The 16,645-nt window shown below is 39.0% G+C and overlaps 1 protein-coding gene across 2 annotated transcripts in view; it reads right to left on the bottom strand.

Annotated features, from left to right (window-relative positions):
• Window positions 1-5,554: 5,554 nt before the first annotated feature.
• The window catches only part of MDM1 (Mdm1 nuclear protein), a 34,137-nt gene continuing 23,046 nt past the window's right edge, over window positions 5,555-16,645 (bottom strand). For both annotated transcript variants that reach the window (XM_053921173.2, XM_053921174.2), the window contains 3 exons: window positions 11,108-11,360; window positions 7,477-7,536; window positions 5,555-6,299 (listed from right to left, as the gene is read on the bottom strand). In XM_053921173.2, coding sequence (XP_053777148.1) covers window positions 6,187-6,299; window positions 7,477-7,536; window positions 11,108-11,360 — 426 coding nt within the window. In that variant the 3' untranslated portion in view covers window positions 5,555-6,186. The remainder of the gene's footprint in view (window positions 6,300-7,476; window positions 7,537-11,107; window positions 11,361-16,645) is intronic.

Raw genomic sequence — 16,645 nt, 5'->3', positions numbered from 1 at the left:
CCCTATTTTCATTCTGAAAGATGGGGAAACTGTTATGTTCTTAGAACATGGATCTGTGATATTTTTAATGTTTTGGCAGCTACCATTCACAGTAATTAGCTTATGATTAATTTAGGGTGATTCAGGGTGTTATGCCAGGTTATACTCTCTAATTAGTAAAGCGCTTCAGATGTTTCATCTTGCAAAATTACAAGTTACAGTTTATAGCATTATTTGATTCTTTAGGAATCAAAAGTGTGAGCATGGTCATACAAAGCAATTTTCAATTTTCTTTGGTTTCTCAAGAACCTTAACTGTTTGACCTGCATAATTTTTAACAAGAACATCAAATGCGAAGGTACTCATTTCGGGCAAAATTTTCCTGGGTGACATACCCAAACTGTGGCTATAACTGGATTTTTTAGTGTAAAGCTTCTGTCTTTTCCCATATGTAGCATTTACATTTTCTTCTTGAAATTATAAAACTTCGAGTTTTAATTTATCTTTTCAAAAAAAAACCAAACTTGAAGCAGGATAGGAAATCTTGATATTGGCTGCACATTCATTCAGGGACCAGCCTTACTATCTTTCCTTTCATCAGTATTATCGTGGGCCCTTTGTTTCCGCGTAGCCTGACACATGCCTGATAACATCTCCAATTCATAGTTACACTAATGCAGTTTGCATACATCAGGTAATTGATTCCACCTTCTAGAGTCGCTGAGTCACAACACTGGAGTCACAGACATTTTTGCTTTACCACATAACGGAAGTAGACGAATCATTTCAGCACCCCTGCCCCAAACTGTCTCTGTGTGAGCTGAATGTAGGTCATCACAGACAGGGCTGTGATGCGAGATGCCAGGATTGCAGTGTGCACTTCCTCCTGCTTTCCAGATTCAACCTTTGCCTCTCCAAAACACGTCTTTTGCTCCCATTGTTTTAAAATTTGCCTTCAACACAATAGAACAAACATCTTGAATGAAATAACACTGCCTATAGGAAACACCTTTACAGTCCACAAGCTGTGGAATCGTAAATTTTCCAGATGAGGAACACGGGCTCAAAGAAGTTTAACCAGTTTGCTCAAACTTCGTATAAACAAAGCCAGTGGTTTCCAACTACCGGAATATCAGAATCACCTGGAATTACACATACAGATTTCCAGGCCCCATCTCTAGCTAGTTTCATGGGTGGATCATGGGTAATTTCCCTCTACAATCTATTATCTGCTATTTGTGTCTTATTTTTATTTTGTAGGTGGACTTCAGCAAAGAAAGGAAACTAAACCAATGTACTTTATTTTAATAAGTTGAGGAATAAGTGAACAGTAGTATAAACAGGAGCTTATCTTGAACTGCCTCTTTTCTCTGGAATAGATTTTATCGAAAATGCTACAGAAAGAAAGCCAAGACGGGCGGGTACAGTGGCTGCTGTGGCGGGCTGGTCAACTGCCCTGGCAGGGAACTGGGAGGAAGCCCTGACTTACAGCATTTGCTCATTTCTATGGTATAAATACTCCCACTGTGGCAAATTTCAAACTACTGATGGTTTGATAACCTGCTCACAAAATTTCTAAATATTTAACAATAGGCCCAAAACCGGGTTCAACATACTACTAGGTTTAGAATGTATTGGGGGGAAACTGAACAATTTCCCAACATTATCTCAATTGCCCATTAGGCGGTTCGAATTGGGTGGGAACTCCCCCCAAATCACTCTGTTGGTCTCCTGTTCTGACTCCCAAGGGTGCCTGAGTGCCCTCCAGTCCTTATCTCCCACTCAGTTTCCAACAGCATGCTCTGATATAGAGGCCTGGGGCATGCTGATGGTGTAGATGGGACTAGTGGCACACACCAGGCCTGCAGGCCGAATCCCGGCCTCCACCTTGTTTCATCAGGCCGGCACCTTGTTTCTACCCCACAGCAGCACCGAGCTCTCACTTAACGGTTAAGGAGCAGTTACATTTATACAATCCTGACATTACATTCGGCCCTTTGAAGGCAACCGCGAGGCTGATGTGGCCCCCGGTGAAAATGAGCTCGACACCCCTGGCTAATGGAAGAGAAGTGGATGGCATCTTTAGTGGTAGGATGACTGCTCTTCCCTCCCTACCTGCTGATAGCAGGGGCAGTGCAATAGGAGAGCTGCGCTCCACTTGAGAGAGGCAGCTATCCTTGACGGGCCTGTAAGACCAGGGTGAGAAGAAACACGAAATACATTGTGTTTTTAACCTGAGAGGGAAAAAAAAAAAAAAAGAGCTAAGCCTTTCTGTGTCCACTCACCAGGAGAAAGACACAGTCAAAACCCAGCGCAGGATCAACATTAACGTGAAGGCTGGAGATATCACTGGGCTGCTTTTAATTCATGAGTTACACTAGAGAAACAGAATGGCTTCTCAAAGCTCCCACGTGGCCAGACCCAACCGGGGAACCACCGGAGCTAGCCCGATGAGAGAGATTGTTCTTTCCTAAAGTAGCCTTTGTGCATCAGACTCATCTAGGGAAACTGAGTGACGATGGCAATTTGGCACGGCATGGGTCCCTGAGCACGCACTACCATGCCAAATGCCACCACATGTAAAAAGTATCAAAAACACATTCCAAAACCAAATACATGTAAGTGATTCTAGGATCCCTTATATTTTAGATTACTTCTTTGGTAAACTTCCAGAAGTCAGGATAAATACTTTCTGAGTGTTTGTACCACCACGAAGGCATAAAATCCATCCTTGAGCTCCCTGAGTAGCCAAACACCACACTGCTCTGAATATAAGGACAGACTTGTGTTCAGTGTTAGCCCAGTTTCATTCTGATTGAACCCATTTGTACAATATATGCACATGCCCATATACTCTTTTTTTTCCTGACTTGAAAGGTAGGTGTTTCATTTATCTTCTAAGAAGGCAAAGTTAAAATTTTAATTCCCAAATGAATCAACCAGAGAACTGAATCACAGTAGGACTCTCACAACCAGCTACAAGATCTTGGTCCAGTTATTTAATCTGAGAGTGTTTTCCCATCTGTAAAATGAAGATATTTACGCTTAAATCTGAGGGTAACATTTCCTACCATGTACCAAGTAATTTATCATGTTTTTTATCCTCACTTCTCAGTCATCCTTCAGGGATTTTTAGGAGTTCAGATTCCCAGAGATCCAGGGATGAGAGCAGAAATGAACATTCAGTCTCTGTATATGCATATTTTGGGCATTTTTACCTGGTTTCTCAACCAGGGACACATGGGTATCTCAGCATGTAGGGTGAAGATGGAGGGAAGGATAAACTGGGGTGGGAGGTTTGTGTACTTTGGAAAAACTTCCATTGTGATTCTAATGTTCTCTCCCCAGTCCAGCTTGTGAAATAACAATCTCAACAAAAATTATTACCACCAGTTCATATTAATTTGGGTATATACTGTCCAGGGGGATGGAATGAACGGCAAGAGGAGATGAGGAAACTTTTAGGACAATGGAAATGGAATGTTTCTTGGTTGTGGTGCTGCTTTCACAGATGTATACATTCTTTCCAAACTCATTGAGCTCTAATTTTTTCAATGATTGCAGTTTATTCTACATGAAACTATACTTTAATAAAAATTGATTAAAATATTGAATTAACAATCCCAGCTTCTAAGTACCAACAAATCTCACGGAACATTTCTCAAGTAAACTTACCCACCAATTCAAGTGCATGTCCTTTGAATTGCTCTATAATGTAGTGACAGAACAATACTGACCCCTCAACACTGGTCTTTCCCCTGGGCCACTGAGCAGGGCTTTTGAGAGGCAGCAAGTAGTACACTGCAAGGATTCACTGTCACACGGACACTGGGGTAATGACCTCAACCTTGTGAGAACCACACCGTAACCCATCTACCACCCAATGCACCCAGTTCATGGGGAGTGACTTATTCCAGTGGGGGAACAGACTTTACAGTCTTAGGTAAGATAAACTGGGAGTTATGCGCAGCTCCCTGCAAGCTGGCTGTAATTCCTTCCTTCACTGTCGATCAGTGGCCAGCCATTGAAAACTCTGTCCTGACCAACTTTCAGTCCCTAACTTACTTTACAGTATGCCTCAGTATGTATTTGTACAGAAGCTGAGGTGACTCGTATTTTAAAATCCAATTATGTACTAATTTCTAACTTTTATTTCCATCTTAGTACCTTGGTAACTTTTTTTTAAATCAAACAAACTATTTTAAAACATCAGTGCAATGTAAGCAAATACGTGTATGCCCTGTTTTTTATAAGTCCATGATAAGATCTTTAACAAACTGTCTTACTGTGAATCAATGATTTTGTACAAGCACTTTGACCAAATAAAGCAATTTAGAACAGATTATTTATTTGTTTTCAAACCTATAAGCACAATCAGTTATCTCCAGTACCTTTTATGTACTAGTGTATTTTATGTATTGTTTTATTTTATCAAGTCTATAGTTTTTAAAAATTAATCATGATTTGCAAGATAAAGAGTAAGAAACAGAATATGTTCTACAAGAGAAGAAGTATAGTAAAAAAGTATATGTTAAATTTTTAAAAATTGATTCTGCCTTGGAAATTCTATACTTTTCCTACATTTATGCAAAGATGTTGTGGACTTTGGTTTGCTACAAAAGAACTATAACGTTTGACTAACCTGTTATGAGTAGAATGTTTCTAAAAGATAATTATATTTTCCATGTAATAACATTCTGGAGAAACCACACACTTGAAATAAACAGAATTGAAATACTTGATTTTTATTTTGAAATGTCTACAAAGTTTTACTTTTCCATTATACAAATACTTTTTCAAAATTCAGACATTATTCAAATGTAAGCCAGTCCTCATACAAATTGAATACACACAAAGATAAAAATATACATATTCTTTCAGCAAACTTTGTTACATATATAAAATATATACAGTTGCTCTTTTAAATCTAAGATAAAATATCTTAACATTGTAACCACATACAGAAGGTACTAAAAAACACTACAGAAAAACTTAAAAGCACAAAAAATTCATTTTATGACATCTACAACTATAAAGATAATAGAACCAATCTTAGGGAAATATATACGAGGTCTGTCCCGAAAAAGTCCAGCCATTGTTAATATAGAGAACGGTTTGTGCAACATCAATGTAACCTGGCAGCCAAGGAGAGTGGACTGGAATGCGCATGTGTGAATAATGACAACCTCACTGTACTAGTCAGTGGGGGTGACTGAACCATTGTGTGTGTGCTGTGTGGCCGTCATAGTCAAAATGACTGAGCAAGTAGAGCAACGAATCTGCATCAAATTTTGCAGTAAACTTGAACATTCCTCAGCATAAACTATTTGGATGATTCAGAAGGCTTTCAGGAACACTACAATGAGTACAGTGCAAATGAAAGTGCAGCACAAATGCTTCAAAGATGGTGGAGAATCTGTTGAAAGTGATCCACATTCTGGAAGGTCTGCAACAAGCAGAACACCTGGGAATGTTGAACGTGTATGGGCTGCAGTCAACAAAGATTGGCAACTGACAGTGCGAGAACTAGAAGCCCATCTGGAGGGTTTCCAAAACTACTGGCTTTTCCCAAAACTAAAATCTCTTTTGAAGGGAAAGAGATTTCAGACTGTCAATGAGATCCAGAAAAATATGATGGGGCAGCAATTACAATGAAGGATTTTGCAGAGTGTTTTGAACAGTGGAAGAAATGCTGGGAGAACTGTGTGAGGTCCTCCCCTACTTTGAAGGGAACTGAGGCATCACTGTCCTGTGTACAGTGTTTCTTGTATCTTCTTCAATAAAGGTCTCTATTTTTCATAGCGTGTGGCTGGATACTTTCTGGACAGACCTTGTGCTTCATACTGGGATCTTAATTTTTACTTCACTTTGTTCACTTTTTAGAATATTCTCTAGATAGGTAAAATTCACGATTCTGCCAGTTATCCATGACAACTAATACAAAAGTTAGAACATATGAAGAACTATATAATCTATGTCTTTATAATTTGGAATAGATGTAAAAAGAATTCTTTAAAAGTTAAATTTGTATCAACGTGTGTTAAAATTTTCCAAGTAAATTGAAAAAATCAAAGAATTCTGCTTAAGTAGGAAAAGTTAGGGGAAAAAACCCAAACACTTGAAAAGCCCTAACATAGCTAAGCTTATAAAGAAAAATTGTGCCAGTGGTTCCCTAGATAAAAGCGACTCGGCCAGGTATGTGTTTAATTATGTTTTGCCCCAGAAATTCTCCTTCCTTTTCTGTGCTCGTGCCAGAGTTTGAAAAGCCTGGAGACTAGAAGCTGCAGAGCGAGCAGAAATCTCAGATAATCTGTCCTCATCTGTAATGAAAGAATTATTGTCAGTGCAATATTGTCTTCCAGAAAAGCATCAGGCTTTATAATGTCAATACTGACTCTGACAGAAAAAAGTATCTATTGCAATATAAGATATTAACATTTTCAGGATAGTTCATAGTAATTTTCCAAGTTTACCATATTTAGAAATCAAACGTTTAAATGTTAAATGGGCACTGTTTCCTTCCTGAAGTCCTACAGTGTCATTTACCTCAACACACAGCTTATGATTTCAGTATTACCTGGAAACAGTTCATCTTCACACTGTCCTGTCCTACTTTAAAAAGTACAGCAAAAAGCTTTTCAAAACTTCCTAAAAATAAAATGCCATAGCTTCACATGGTACTTACATCACATTTCTAAAATAATCTTACTTAATATAGAAATAATATTTAATTTTAATATGCTGCCCTTTGATTATTACTGAAATTCCTTACTCTGTGTAATCAAATTTACTATAAGATTATTTGTAAACATTGTTCTTCCATTAAAAACAGAAATGGATTCAAACTGTCCAGATATTTGCATTTGAAAATGTAACAAGTTAATTTGCCCTAGCTCACTCAATTCTGAAAGAAGTCCCAACTTGCCAAGAGGAAAGAAAACATTTAATGTGCATAAACTTAAAATACATAAATTATTAATTCAAATTTAATTGCAAATCCAAAATTTATAAATTCTATAGTTTCATACTTCTAAGGATGAATTAAAATTGTAGTTTCAATTGTTCACATCAAGAATTTAAAATTCTTCCTGCCACTATTAGAAGCAAGTGAATTTGTCATCATGAAAACTACACAGGAGGAAAAAGTTCATTTTTCATATTTTTCTTGAGAGTTGAAAATTGGTAAGAACATATATGCATTTGGAAAAAGTGATGGATATAATGCTAGGCCAAATTCCTGAGCCCCCTCCTAGACAGGGTAGAAAACAAAAAGGGTAGGGACCTCTGTGTGCCGTGAGGTTCAATTTCTTGTCATCTAACTGCCCTGGAGATAATTTTACCCCTCTGACAAGATTTCAAGGATCCAATGAAGCAACATCTGTGAAAGTACTATGTAAAGTCTATAGTGCTAATCAATTGTAAGATCATTATACTATAATAAACTGTCATATAATAAAACCTCATACTTTTATCTTGTGTTATGGACTATGGAAATACCTTCATCATTAAAGGCTTCATGCTGGGGTAACTGGAAATTGTTCTTCCTTGCTTTTCCAACTTAAAAAGAGAGAGAAGAAATTATCTTTCGAAGCTACCCAACGGTATGTCATTTACCAAAACCCTTAGTGAAAGTAGGCTGTCAAAATTCTATTAATTTTAAATATTTTATAGAAATTAGTATTGAAGGGCCATTCATTAATTCATGTGTTTATTATTAACAAATATGTAAATAAACAACGGGTAACCTCCTATAATTCTTTTCAATGATTATATTGCTCTTTTCCAAATTTAAAAGAATGTAGTAGGGTTCTGTTTAAAGATATAGGTGGAATGCACACATTTACAAATATGATATAAAACCATAGGAAAGAAAACGGGAGACAAGAACATAGCAACAAAATTTTGGAAAGTGGAAAGCAGATGAAGGGGAATGAGTGTTATTAACATACTCAAGCAAGTTGAATCCTAAGGCAGCAGAGGAGGGAAACCAAGAAGCAACCACTTTGTTCCCCTAATGGCTCAGCATTTGGGAGTCCTGAGTAGCACTGAGGGTTGGAGTGACCCTCGGACTGGACCAGGAAACTGGTTGGCTACTGAAAATATCGGGGGAACACTATGTATAGTATATGATTGCCTAATCACTGTGCTGTACACCTGAAACTAATACAAAATATTAAAAGTAACTATAACTTAAAAATAAAATACACCTCCCAGATCCTTCTTTAAATTTGCCCAGGTGGGTGACTGCCCATCTCCCAAAAGAGAAATGGAGGTTTTGTCTCTAAAGGTTTATTAAAGCTCCTGACTAAAGGATACCAGGTTCAACTGAGGGCAAGGGAGACTGTATTCAAAACAGGGAGGTTATATATATATCATCTTCTGGAAGAGACAAAACATACGATCCATAAAATAAAAACAACACACTATATAAAAGGAATATGCAGTGTTAAAAAATTCTTAGAAATTAAAAATATAGCCAAATTCTTTTTTAAAACCCAGAAGAGGTAGAAGATAAAAATTAGCAACCTTTTCAAATTAAAATAAAAAGACAGAGATGGCACATAGGAGAGGTAAGGTAAGAAAATAAGATTATGGTCAACGTGTCCAATATCTGAACAATAGGAGTGCCAGAAAAAAGAAAACAGAAACTGAAAGGGAAGAAATTACTGACTAAATAGTTCAAGACAATTTCCCAGAAGTGAGGAACTGAGTTTCCAGACTGAAAACGTCTACTGAGCGCCAGCAAAATGAACGAAAAGAAACACACTGTAAACTTTCAGAGCATTAGGTGTAAAGAAAAGATCCCAAAAAGCTGTCAGGAAAAGAAGCCACATATGAAAGATCAAAAGTAAAAAGTCATCCAATTTCTCAACAGTAATAATGTAAGCTAGAAAAGAGCAGAGCGATGCCAAATAAAACTAAAGGAAAATAATTTATGCCCTTGAATTCTATATCCAGGCAACATTTGGCACGTTTGGCAATGTCTAAAGACATTGGTGGTTGTCACACCTGAGGAAGGGGTGCTAAGGCACCTGGTGCATTGCCTGTACATGTATGGGAAAGAACTTGAGAGACACCTCTCACTTATACAAAAGTAAACTTGGGTACAGTACCATTAACTGTTCCAAAGTTGAGAGTATTCCTACTTAAAGAAATTACAGAGGGAGAACCAAGATGGCGGCGTAGGTAGACACACTGCGCCTCCTCGCACAACCAGAACTGACAGAGAATTGAACAGCAAGGGGGACCAACACCAAGGAAACAGAAAATAATCATTCATCCAGACTGGTAGGAGGGGCGGAGACGGGCACCGGGGTGGAGAGGACTCGCGTGGCTGTGGCGGGACTGAGACTGGCGGAGTGTGGGACAAATGGCGCAGGCAGTCCGAGCACTAGCAGACCCTGCGGCCCCACATTTGCACAGATAAACCCAGAGGGCCGGACTCAGAGTGGCGGAGAGTGGGGCAGGCAGAGTGGCGGATAGCACATTGTGGCACCACATTCGCCCACAGATAAACCGGACGAACGGCGGGCAGCGAAGCAGACCGCTGCGCAACCCAGGGCTCCAGCTCGGGGAAATAAAGCCTCAAACCTCTGATTGAAAGCGCCCCTGGGGGTTGGGGCGGCAGCAGGAGAGACTCCCAGCCTCACAGGAGAGGTTGTTGCAGAGACCCACAGGGGCCTAGAGTGTGCACAGGCCCACTTTCTCGGGAACCAGCACCAGAGGGGCCCAGTTTGATTGTGGGTAGCGGAGTGAAAGACTGAAATCCGGAGGAGAGTGAAGCGGGTGCCATTGCTCCCTCTCGGCCCCGCCCCCACGTACAGCATCACAGCCCAGCGACCAGCATTACCCCGCCCTGGTGAACACCTAAGGCTCCGCCCCTTAAAGTAACAGACGCGCCAAGACAAACAAACAAAAAAAATGGCCCAAATGACAGAACACTTCAAAGCTCCAGAAAAAATACAACTAAGCGACGAAGAGATAGCCAACCTATCGGATGCACAGTTCAAAGCACTGGTTATCAATATGCTCACAGACTTGGTTGAATCTATTCGAAAAACAGATGAAAAAATGAAGCCTATGCTAAGAGAAACAAAGGAAAATGTACAGGGAACCAATAGTGATGAGAAGGAAACTGGGACTCAAATCAATGGTATGGACCAGAAGGAAGAAACAAACATTCAACCAGAAAAGAATGAAGAAACAAGAACTTGGAAAAATGAGGAGAGGCTTAGGAACCTCCAGGACACCTTGAAACGTTCCAACATCCGAATTATAGGGGTGCCAGAAGGAGAAGAGGAAGAACAAAAAATTGAAAACTTATTTGAACAAATAATGGAGAACTTCCCCGATCTGGCAAAGGAAATAGACTTCCGGGAAGTCCAGGAAGCTCAGAGAGTCCCAAAGAAGCTGGACCCAAGGAGGAACACAACAAGACACATCATAATTACATTACCCAAGATTAAACGCAAGGACCTACGTCCAAGATTACTGTATCCAGCAAAGCTATCATTTAGAATGGAAGGGAGGATAAAGTGCTTCTCAGATAAGGTCAAGTTGAAGAGGCTCATCATCACCAAGCCCTTATTATATGAAATGTTAAAGGGAGTTACCTAAGAAAAAGATCAAAAATAGGAACAGTAAAAATGACAGCAAACTCACAGTTATTAACGACCACACATAAAACAAAAACGAGAGCAAACTAGGCAAACAACTAGAACATGAGGGTTGTCAATAAGGGAGTGGGAGGGGGAGAGGGGGGTAAAGGTACAGAGAATAAGTAGCATAGATGATAGGTGGAAAATAAACAGGGGGAGGGTAAAAATAGTGTAGGAAATGTAGAAGCCAAAGAACTTATAAGTATGACCCATGGACATGAACTATGGGGGGGGAATGTGGGAGGGAAGGGGGTGGGCAGGATGGAGTGGAGTGGGGGGGGAAATAGGACAACTGTAATAGCATAATCAATAAATATATTTAAAAAAAAAAAGAAAGAAAGAAATTACATTAATTTTAAAAAACTAGATAGCATAATTTATTAACATAAGAGGAGATACTCAGAGCCTTTGTACCTATGAGTGTAAGACTTTCATTTTAAAAGACGAAAAACTAAAACCGAAATAATTACCATTATGCTGAAATTCTGGATCTCTCAGACAGCCCTGAATTCGACGAGAGGGATGCCAGTAGGATGAAGCACAGGGTGGAGGAGGAGACTGTCCAGGCGTGTTTGTTGGACATTCTCGAATTTTTGACACTGGAAGAGATGCCTCAGACAATTTGCGGATATTGATTTCAGAATCTTCCCTCAAAGGCAGGGGATCAACTGTTTTCACACCAGCAGCTGGCGAAGTCACAAGGGCTATTGCATGACTTTCTTTCTAAATGACCAAAAAACAAAATGAAATAAAGATATATACATGTGTATGTATATGTGGTGTGTCTGGAAAAAGTCCAGTCATTGTTAACAAAATAAGAATGGTTTGCACCACATCGATGTAACCTGGCAACCAAGGAGAGTGGACTGGAGCGTGAATGTGTGAACAAAGATGACTTCACTGAACTAGTCAGTGGGGGCGGTAGACACTGTTGAGTGAGCACGTGTACTGTGTGGCCATCACATCAAAATGATTGTGCAGATAGAGCAATGAATCTCCATCAAATTTTGCGTTAAGCCTGAGCATGTCTTCGTGGAAACTATTCAGATGACTCAGAAGGTGCAGCTGTGGGCAGCTGGTGATTGGCAGTTTCATCGTGACAACATGGCTTCTCATGCACCAAATCTCACATGGAGTTTTTTGGCAAAACATCAAATAATGCAGGTGACTCAGCCCCACTACAGCCCAGATTTGGTGCCCTGCGACTTTTGGCTTTTCCCAAAACTAAAATCACTTTTGAAAGGGAAGAGATTCCAGACCGTCAATGAAATTCAGGAAAATACAATGGGGCAGCTAATGGCAACTGGGAGAACTGTGTGAGGTCCCAAGGTGCCGCCTTTGAAGGGGACTGAGGCATCGCTGTCCTATGTACAATGTTTCTTGTATCTTGTATCTTCTTCAATAAATGTCTCTATTTTTCATAGCACATGGCTGAATACTTTATGGACAGATCTCCTACATAACTAAACCAAACATTTAAACGCACACAAAAGTATGTTGTTATAAACACAGCAGGAGAAAATATAGGGAAACTTTATGTAACCTCCATGTGGAGAAGATTGCATAAGCCTAACAACCAATACAGATAAACAAATTCAGCTACATAAAAAAATATACAAACATTAAAAAAATAAAAGAAAAATCAAACCAGGAAAATATATAAATTAGATGACTGATGAATTACTTCCATTTCTACATAAGTACTTCTTTTTAAATAACAAGAGATAAACCTAATTAAAAAGTCAATTTCAATACCTATAAGCAATTCATATATATACAAAATATAAATGTCAAACATTCTCTTCATTGATAATCAAATAATTTCAAAATAGAAGCATTGAGGTACTAGTTTTTCACTTCCAAAATTACAAAGATTACTTTCTGGAAAAAACAAACTATAATACGCAGAGCTGGCAAGAATGTAGGAAAATTGGCAATACCGTGTTGTTGGGAACACAGTCTTTTGGGGAGCTGTCAAAACATGGCAAGCCTTAAAACTTTGATTCTTTGGCCATACAATAATACTTAGGGAGTATTTACACAAAAGGGGATAATAAGAGTACAAACAAAAATGTAGCTAAAGGATGGACTTCATAATAGGCAAATTAAGAAATAACAATAGGCATCTACTTTTAAAAAATTTCATCCCTGATTGGTGTGACTCAGTGAATTGAGTGCTGGCCTGAGAAACAAAAAGTCTCTGGTTCAATTCCCAGTCCAGGCATATGCCTGGGTTGCAAGCCAGGTCCCCAGTGGGGGGCACACAAGAGGCAACCACACGTTGTTTCTCTCCCTCTTTCTCCCTCCCATCCGCTATCTAAAAATAAATAAATAAAATCTAAAGGAAAAAAATTTCAATAAGCTTCTACTTAAAACAACTAAAGTACAACTACAGACTGCATATCATGTTATTAAAAATCAGATAGAAATGATATTTAATTAGATGGAAGTATGTTTACAATACACTAATGGAAAAAATAGATTATGAAGCCTTATCTACAGTATAACAACAAATACACTATATACCTAAATAACTCAAAAATTCAACAGTGATGTCCATGAACAATAGGTGTGACATCATTTATTTTCTTCTTTATTGTGGTATTTTTTGTTTTCTACAATAACATTACTATCCTAAAAGTCCCCATATAGTTTTACTTTTTAAGAGAATACAAACCAGTAAAATCAAATACAGTTCCAAACTTCCCCGGTTATTCCTTGTTGCCTTTAGTTATTAACTTTGAGTTTATCAATGCAACATCAAAACACTGCTTTCTGACCTTAGGAATCATTTTCTGCAATTTAAGAGTTTACTGCTTCAAAGTGCAGATGGCCTAGGGTCTTATCCGACAAACATATATTTTTACATCAAGATCTAAGATAAAAACCACAAATCTTCTTGCTACCCCTTTTAGCTGTATCACTCAGGAAAACTGTTCTTTGGTTTTTTTCTTTATATATATGTGAAAATACTTTGAGATCTCTGTCAAATTGGTTTTACTATTATTAAAAAGACTTGAATAAAATCTGTACAATATTTTAAACACAGAGGGTTCCCAGGTTTAATTTAACTGACTTTGTGATCTATTTTTGAGCTTAAAGCCCCCTTATTGGCCTCAGTGCTTCCACTCACCCCCACTGAGTCTATTCTCCACTGAGTAGTGAGTGATTTTCCTTACCATGTAAGTCAGATATTTATATTTGCTTTGTTGCTTCCAATCCTCCAAGGGCTTCCCAGTGCCATCAGAGTAACATCTCCATTCCTTACCCAGCCTCCCTTTTCCATCCTCATTTCCTACCCTCTCTTCTTCCCTCTCTAGACTCCAGTCACACTGGCCTTTTCACTCTAAAAACTCTCACTGTTGTACACTTGGACTTGCTGTTTTTTCTACCTGGAAAACAATCTGTGCCCCAGATCTCTGTGTGGGCATCTCCCCCATCTTTCAGGTCTTAGATAAAATGTCACCTCCTCAGAGGTGCCTGTCCAGATGGCCCAAAGTAAGGCAGCCTCATCCACCCCTTGGAAATCACTTGTGGTTTTACTTAACTCACAGCACTCACTACTACCTGGAATTGTCTTTCTTAAACTTGTTTGTCTATTTCTTCCAATAAAAAACGCAAGCTCCATGATGGTAGCAACCTCCATCAGGGATTTTGTGCCGATCACCAGTGAATCTCTAGATAAGAGCACCTTAAACACTGAGCTGAGTGAATGAATATGAAACTCCTGATATTCTCCTCAAAAGACGGGTCCAGCGTTCTCTTACTCAGTACATAGCACCCCCTACCAGTCCTTTTGGGCAAGCCAGAACCCAGAAGCCGTTCATGGTCTCTCATCCCCTATTATCCAACCCAGCACTAAGCCTTGCCATTGTTCCCCGTATACATTTCTTCAGGTTCATGCTCTTCTATCTATGCCCACCCTCCTCAGTTCAAGCTATCAACATTTCCTACCTAGACTACTACAATGGCCTTTTTTACAGGTATCCACAGTCCACTCTCACCTTCTGTGGCAGCCAGAAAGATCTTTAAAATATTTCAATGGCTCCCCACTGCTCTTGAGATGACGACAGAAACTCTCAATATGGCTGTCTTTTCTAGCCTCACCTTGTACCCGCTCCCTGCCATGCCCTATACTGATCTGTTTCTTAAAACCCTGCCTGGTTTCTCTCTGTGGAATCTTGGCACAAACTACACTTCTCCTCCCACCCTTTCACCTGGTTAATTCTTCCTCTTCCTTTATTATCTCAGCTAAATATTTATTATGACTTTATTATGACTTCCAAGAAGCTTCCTGACTCCTAGGACTATGCCAATTCCTTCCAGAATAGCACTATATAGCACTCTGAAACTCTTATTAGTTTTAACTTTACCTTTTTTAGGAGTGTAATTCTTTGAATAACGTGAATCGCTCTCACTGGGCTGTAAGTTCCATAAGATTGTGTACCATGTCTATTTTGCTACCTCATGTGGGTAAGTGGATAAGAAAAATCTACTGAATGAATAAATGAAGTGAGCTAACAGACACTGGGTTTTTAATAACATTTATGAAATGTGTAAATGGTACTTGATTAAAACAGTACCATGAGAATTCTAAAGTTCTGTGAGGCAGTATTGTTCAGGGGTTCAAAATGTGTGCTCTGAGAATAGACTGCCTAGACCCAAACTCTACTCCACCACTCGGCAGCCATGGGACCCCAGTTTCATCATCTGACTGAGAATAATAACTCCCAGAGTCCTTATAAAGACACGTAAAGCACTAGCACAGGGCCTAGAAAAAGTAAGCACTCAGGAAATGCTACCTATTATGACCAGCCCCATATAAGTTACCCAAATTGCTGCTATCCCCTAATACTCCCACAATTCAAAGTATGTCATTAAAAGTTAACAGTGAAAAAATTTCTGGACATTATGATAATATATTCTCCCTCATTTCTATGGTAAAAAGTAGAATGATATGAACTAATTAATTAATTAATCTATTGGAAACTGAATAGCTTATTTATTATAATATTAGCTTTTATAAGAAAATAAAGGAAAAGCCATGGCTGGTGTAGCTCAGTGGATCGAGCACAGGCCTGCGAAGCAGAATCGTCAGTTCGATTCCCAGTCAGGGCACATGCCTGGGTTGTGCGAGAGGCAACCACACATTGATGTTTCTCTCCAATAAAATCTTTTAAAAAATAATAAAATCACTATAATTAAAAAGAAAGAAAGAAAATAAAGGGCAAAAATGATTGCTGCCTCCCAGCAATCAAGGGGTAGACACTGGGACATAACCAAATCTAGCTCCTGGTACAGCCACTGGTAGTGCAGGTGGCAGAAAATTCACATGGAGGGAGTACTAATCAAGTTGTTAATAAGAAGCCTGATTATTTTAGAGGAGTTTATAATTAAAATGCTACAACTCTGTTATATACATGATCAGGTAGAGATTGGCATTAAAATGTTAAAGGACAATATTACTCCATTTTAATTAAAGTAACTTTATTATTCAAAAAATTAATTAATTCCACAATAAATGAAAATAATACATATAAATCCAGCTGCAAATATGGAAATATGGATTAGGGCCACTCATTTTAGCTTAGGATAGTCAGCCCTATGGGCGAAACTAACTAGAAACTCACACCTTCCAGGTGACAGCCTGGATTCCTAAGGAAGGAACACAATAGTCCACCGGGGGGGGGGGGCAAGAGATTCTTAAATCTAGTTCTGAGCAAGCCTCTAAATTCCTATTGTCACATTTCTTTTAATAAACCAATGTATATGTAAGCAACAGGAAACAGTTTAGATAATCTGTTACTCCATTAACAGTCCTTCAACACACTGGGTGCTGGCCTTGAGCTGGGCTCTAAGTCCTAGGTTTGGGGGGACTGGACTCCGATCCCACCTCCCACCTCTCCCCAATACCTGAAAACCCCCCACCGTGCCCTCTGAACTTATGAACAGCCTTCAGCAAAACATCCTAGAGAAATTCAACCTTTTCTTTGAATATTCTCTATTCT

The sequence above is a fragment of the Desmodus rotundus genome, chromosome 3 (assembly GCF_022682495.2).
Source record: "Desmodus rotundus isolate HL8 chromosome 3, HLdesRot8A.1, whole genome shotgun sequence".
Lineage (NCBI taxonomy): Eukaryota > Metazoa > Chordata > Mammalia > Chiroptera > Phyllostomidae > Desmodus > Desmodus rotundus.
The sequence above is the reverse complement of the archived record's forward strand: the minus strand, read 5'-3'. Positions and strand labels throughout refer to the sequence as shown.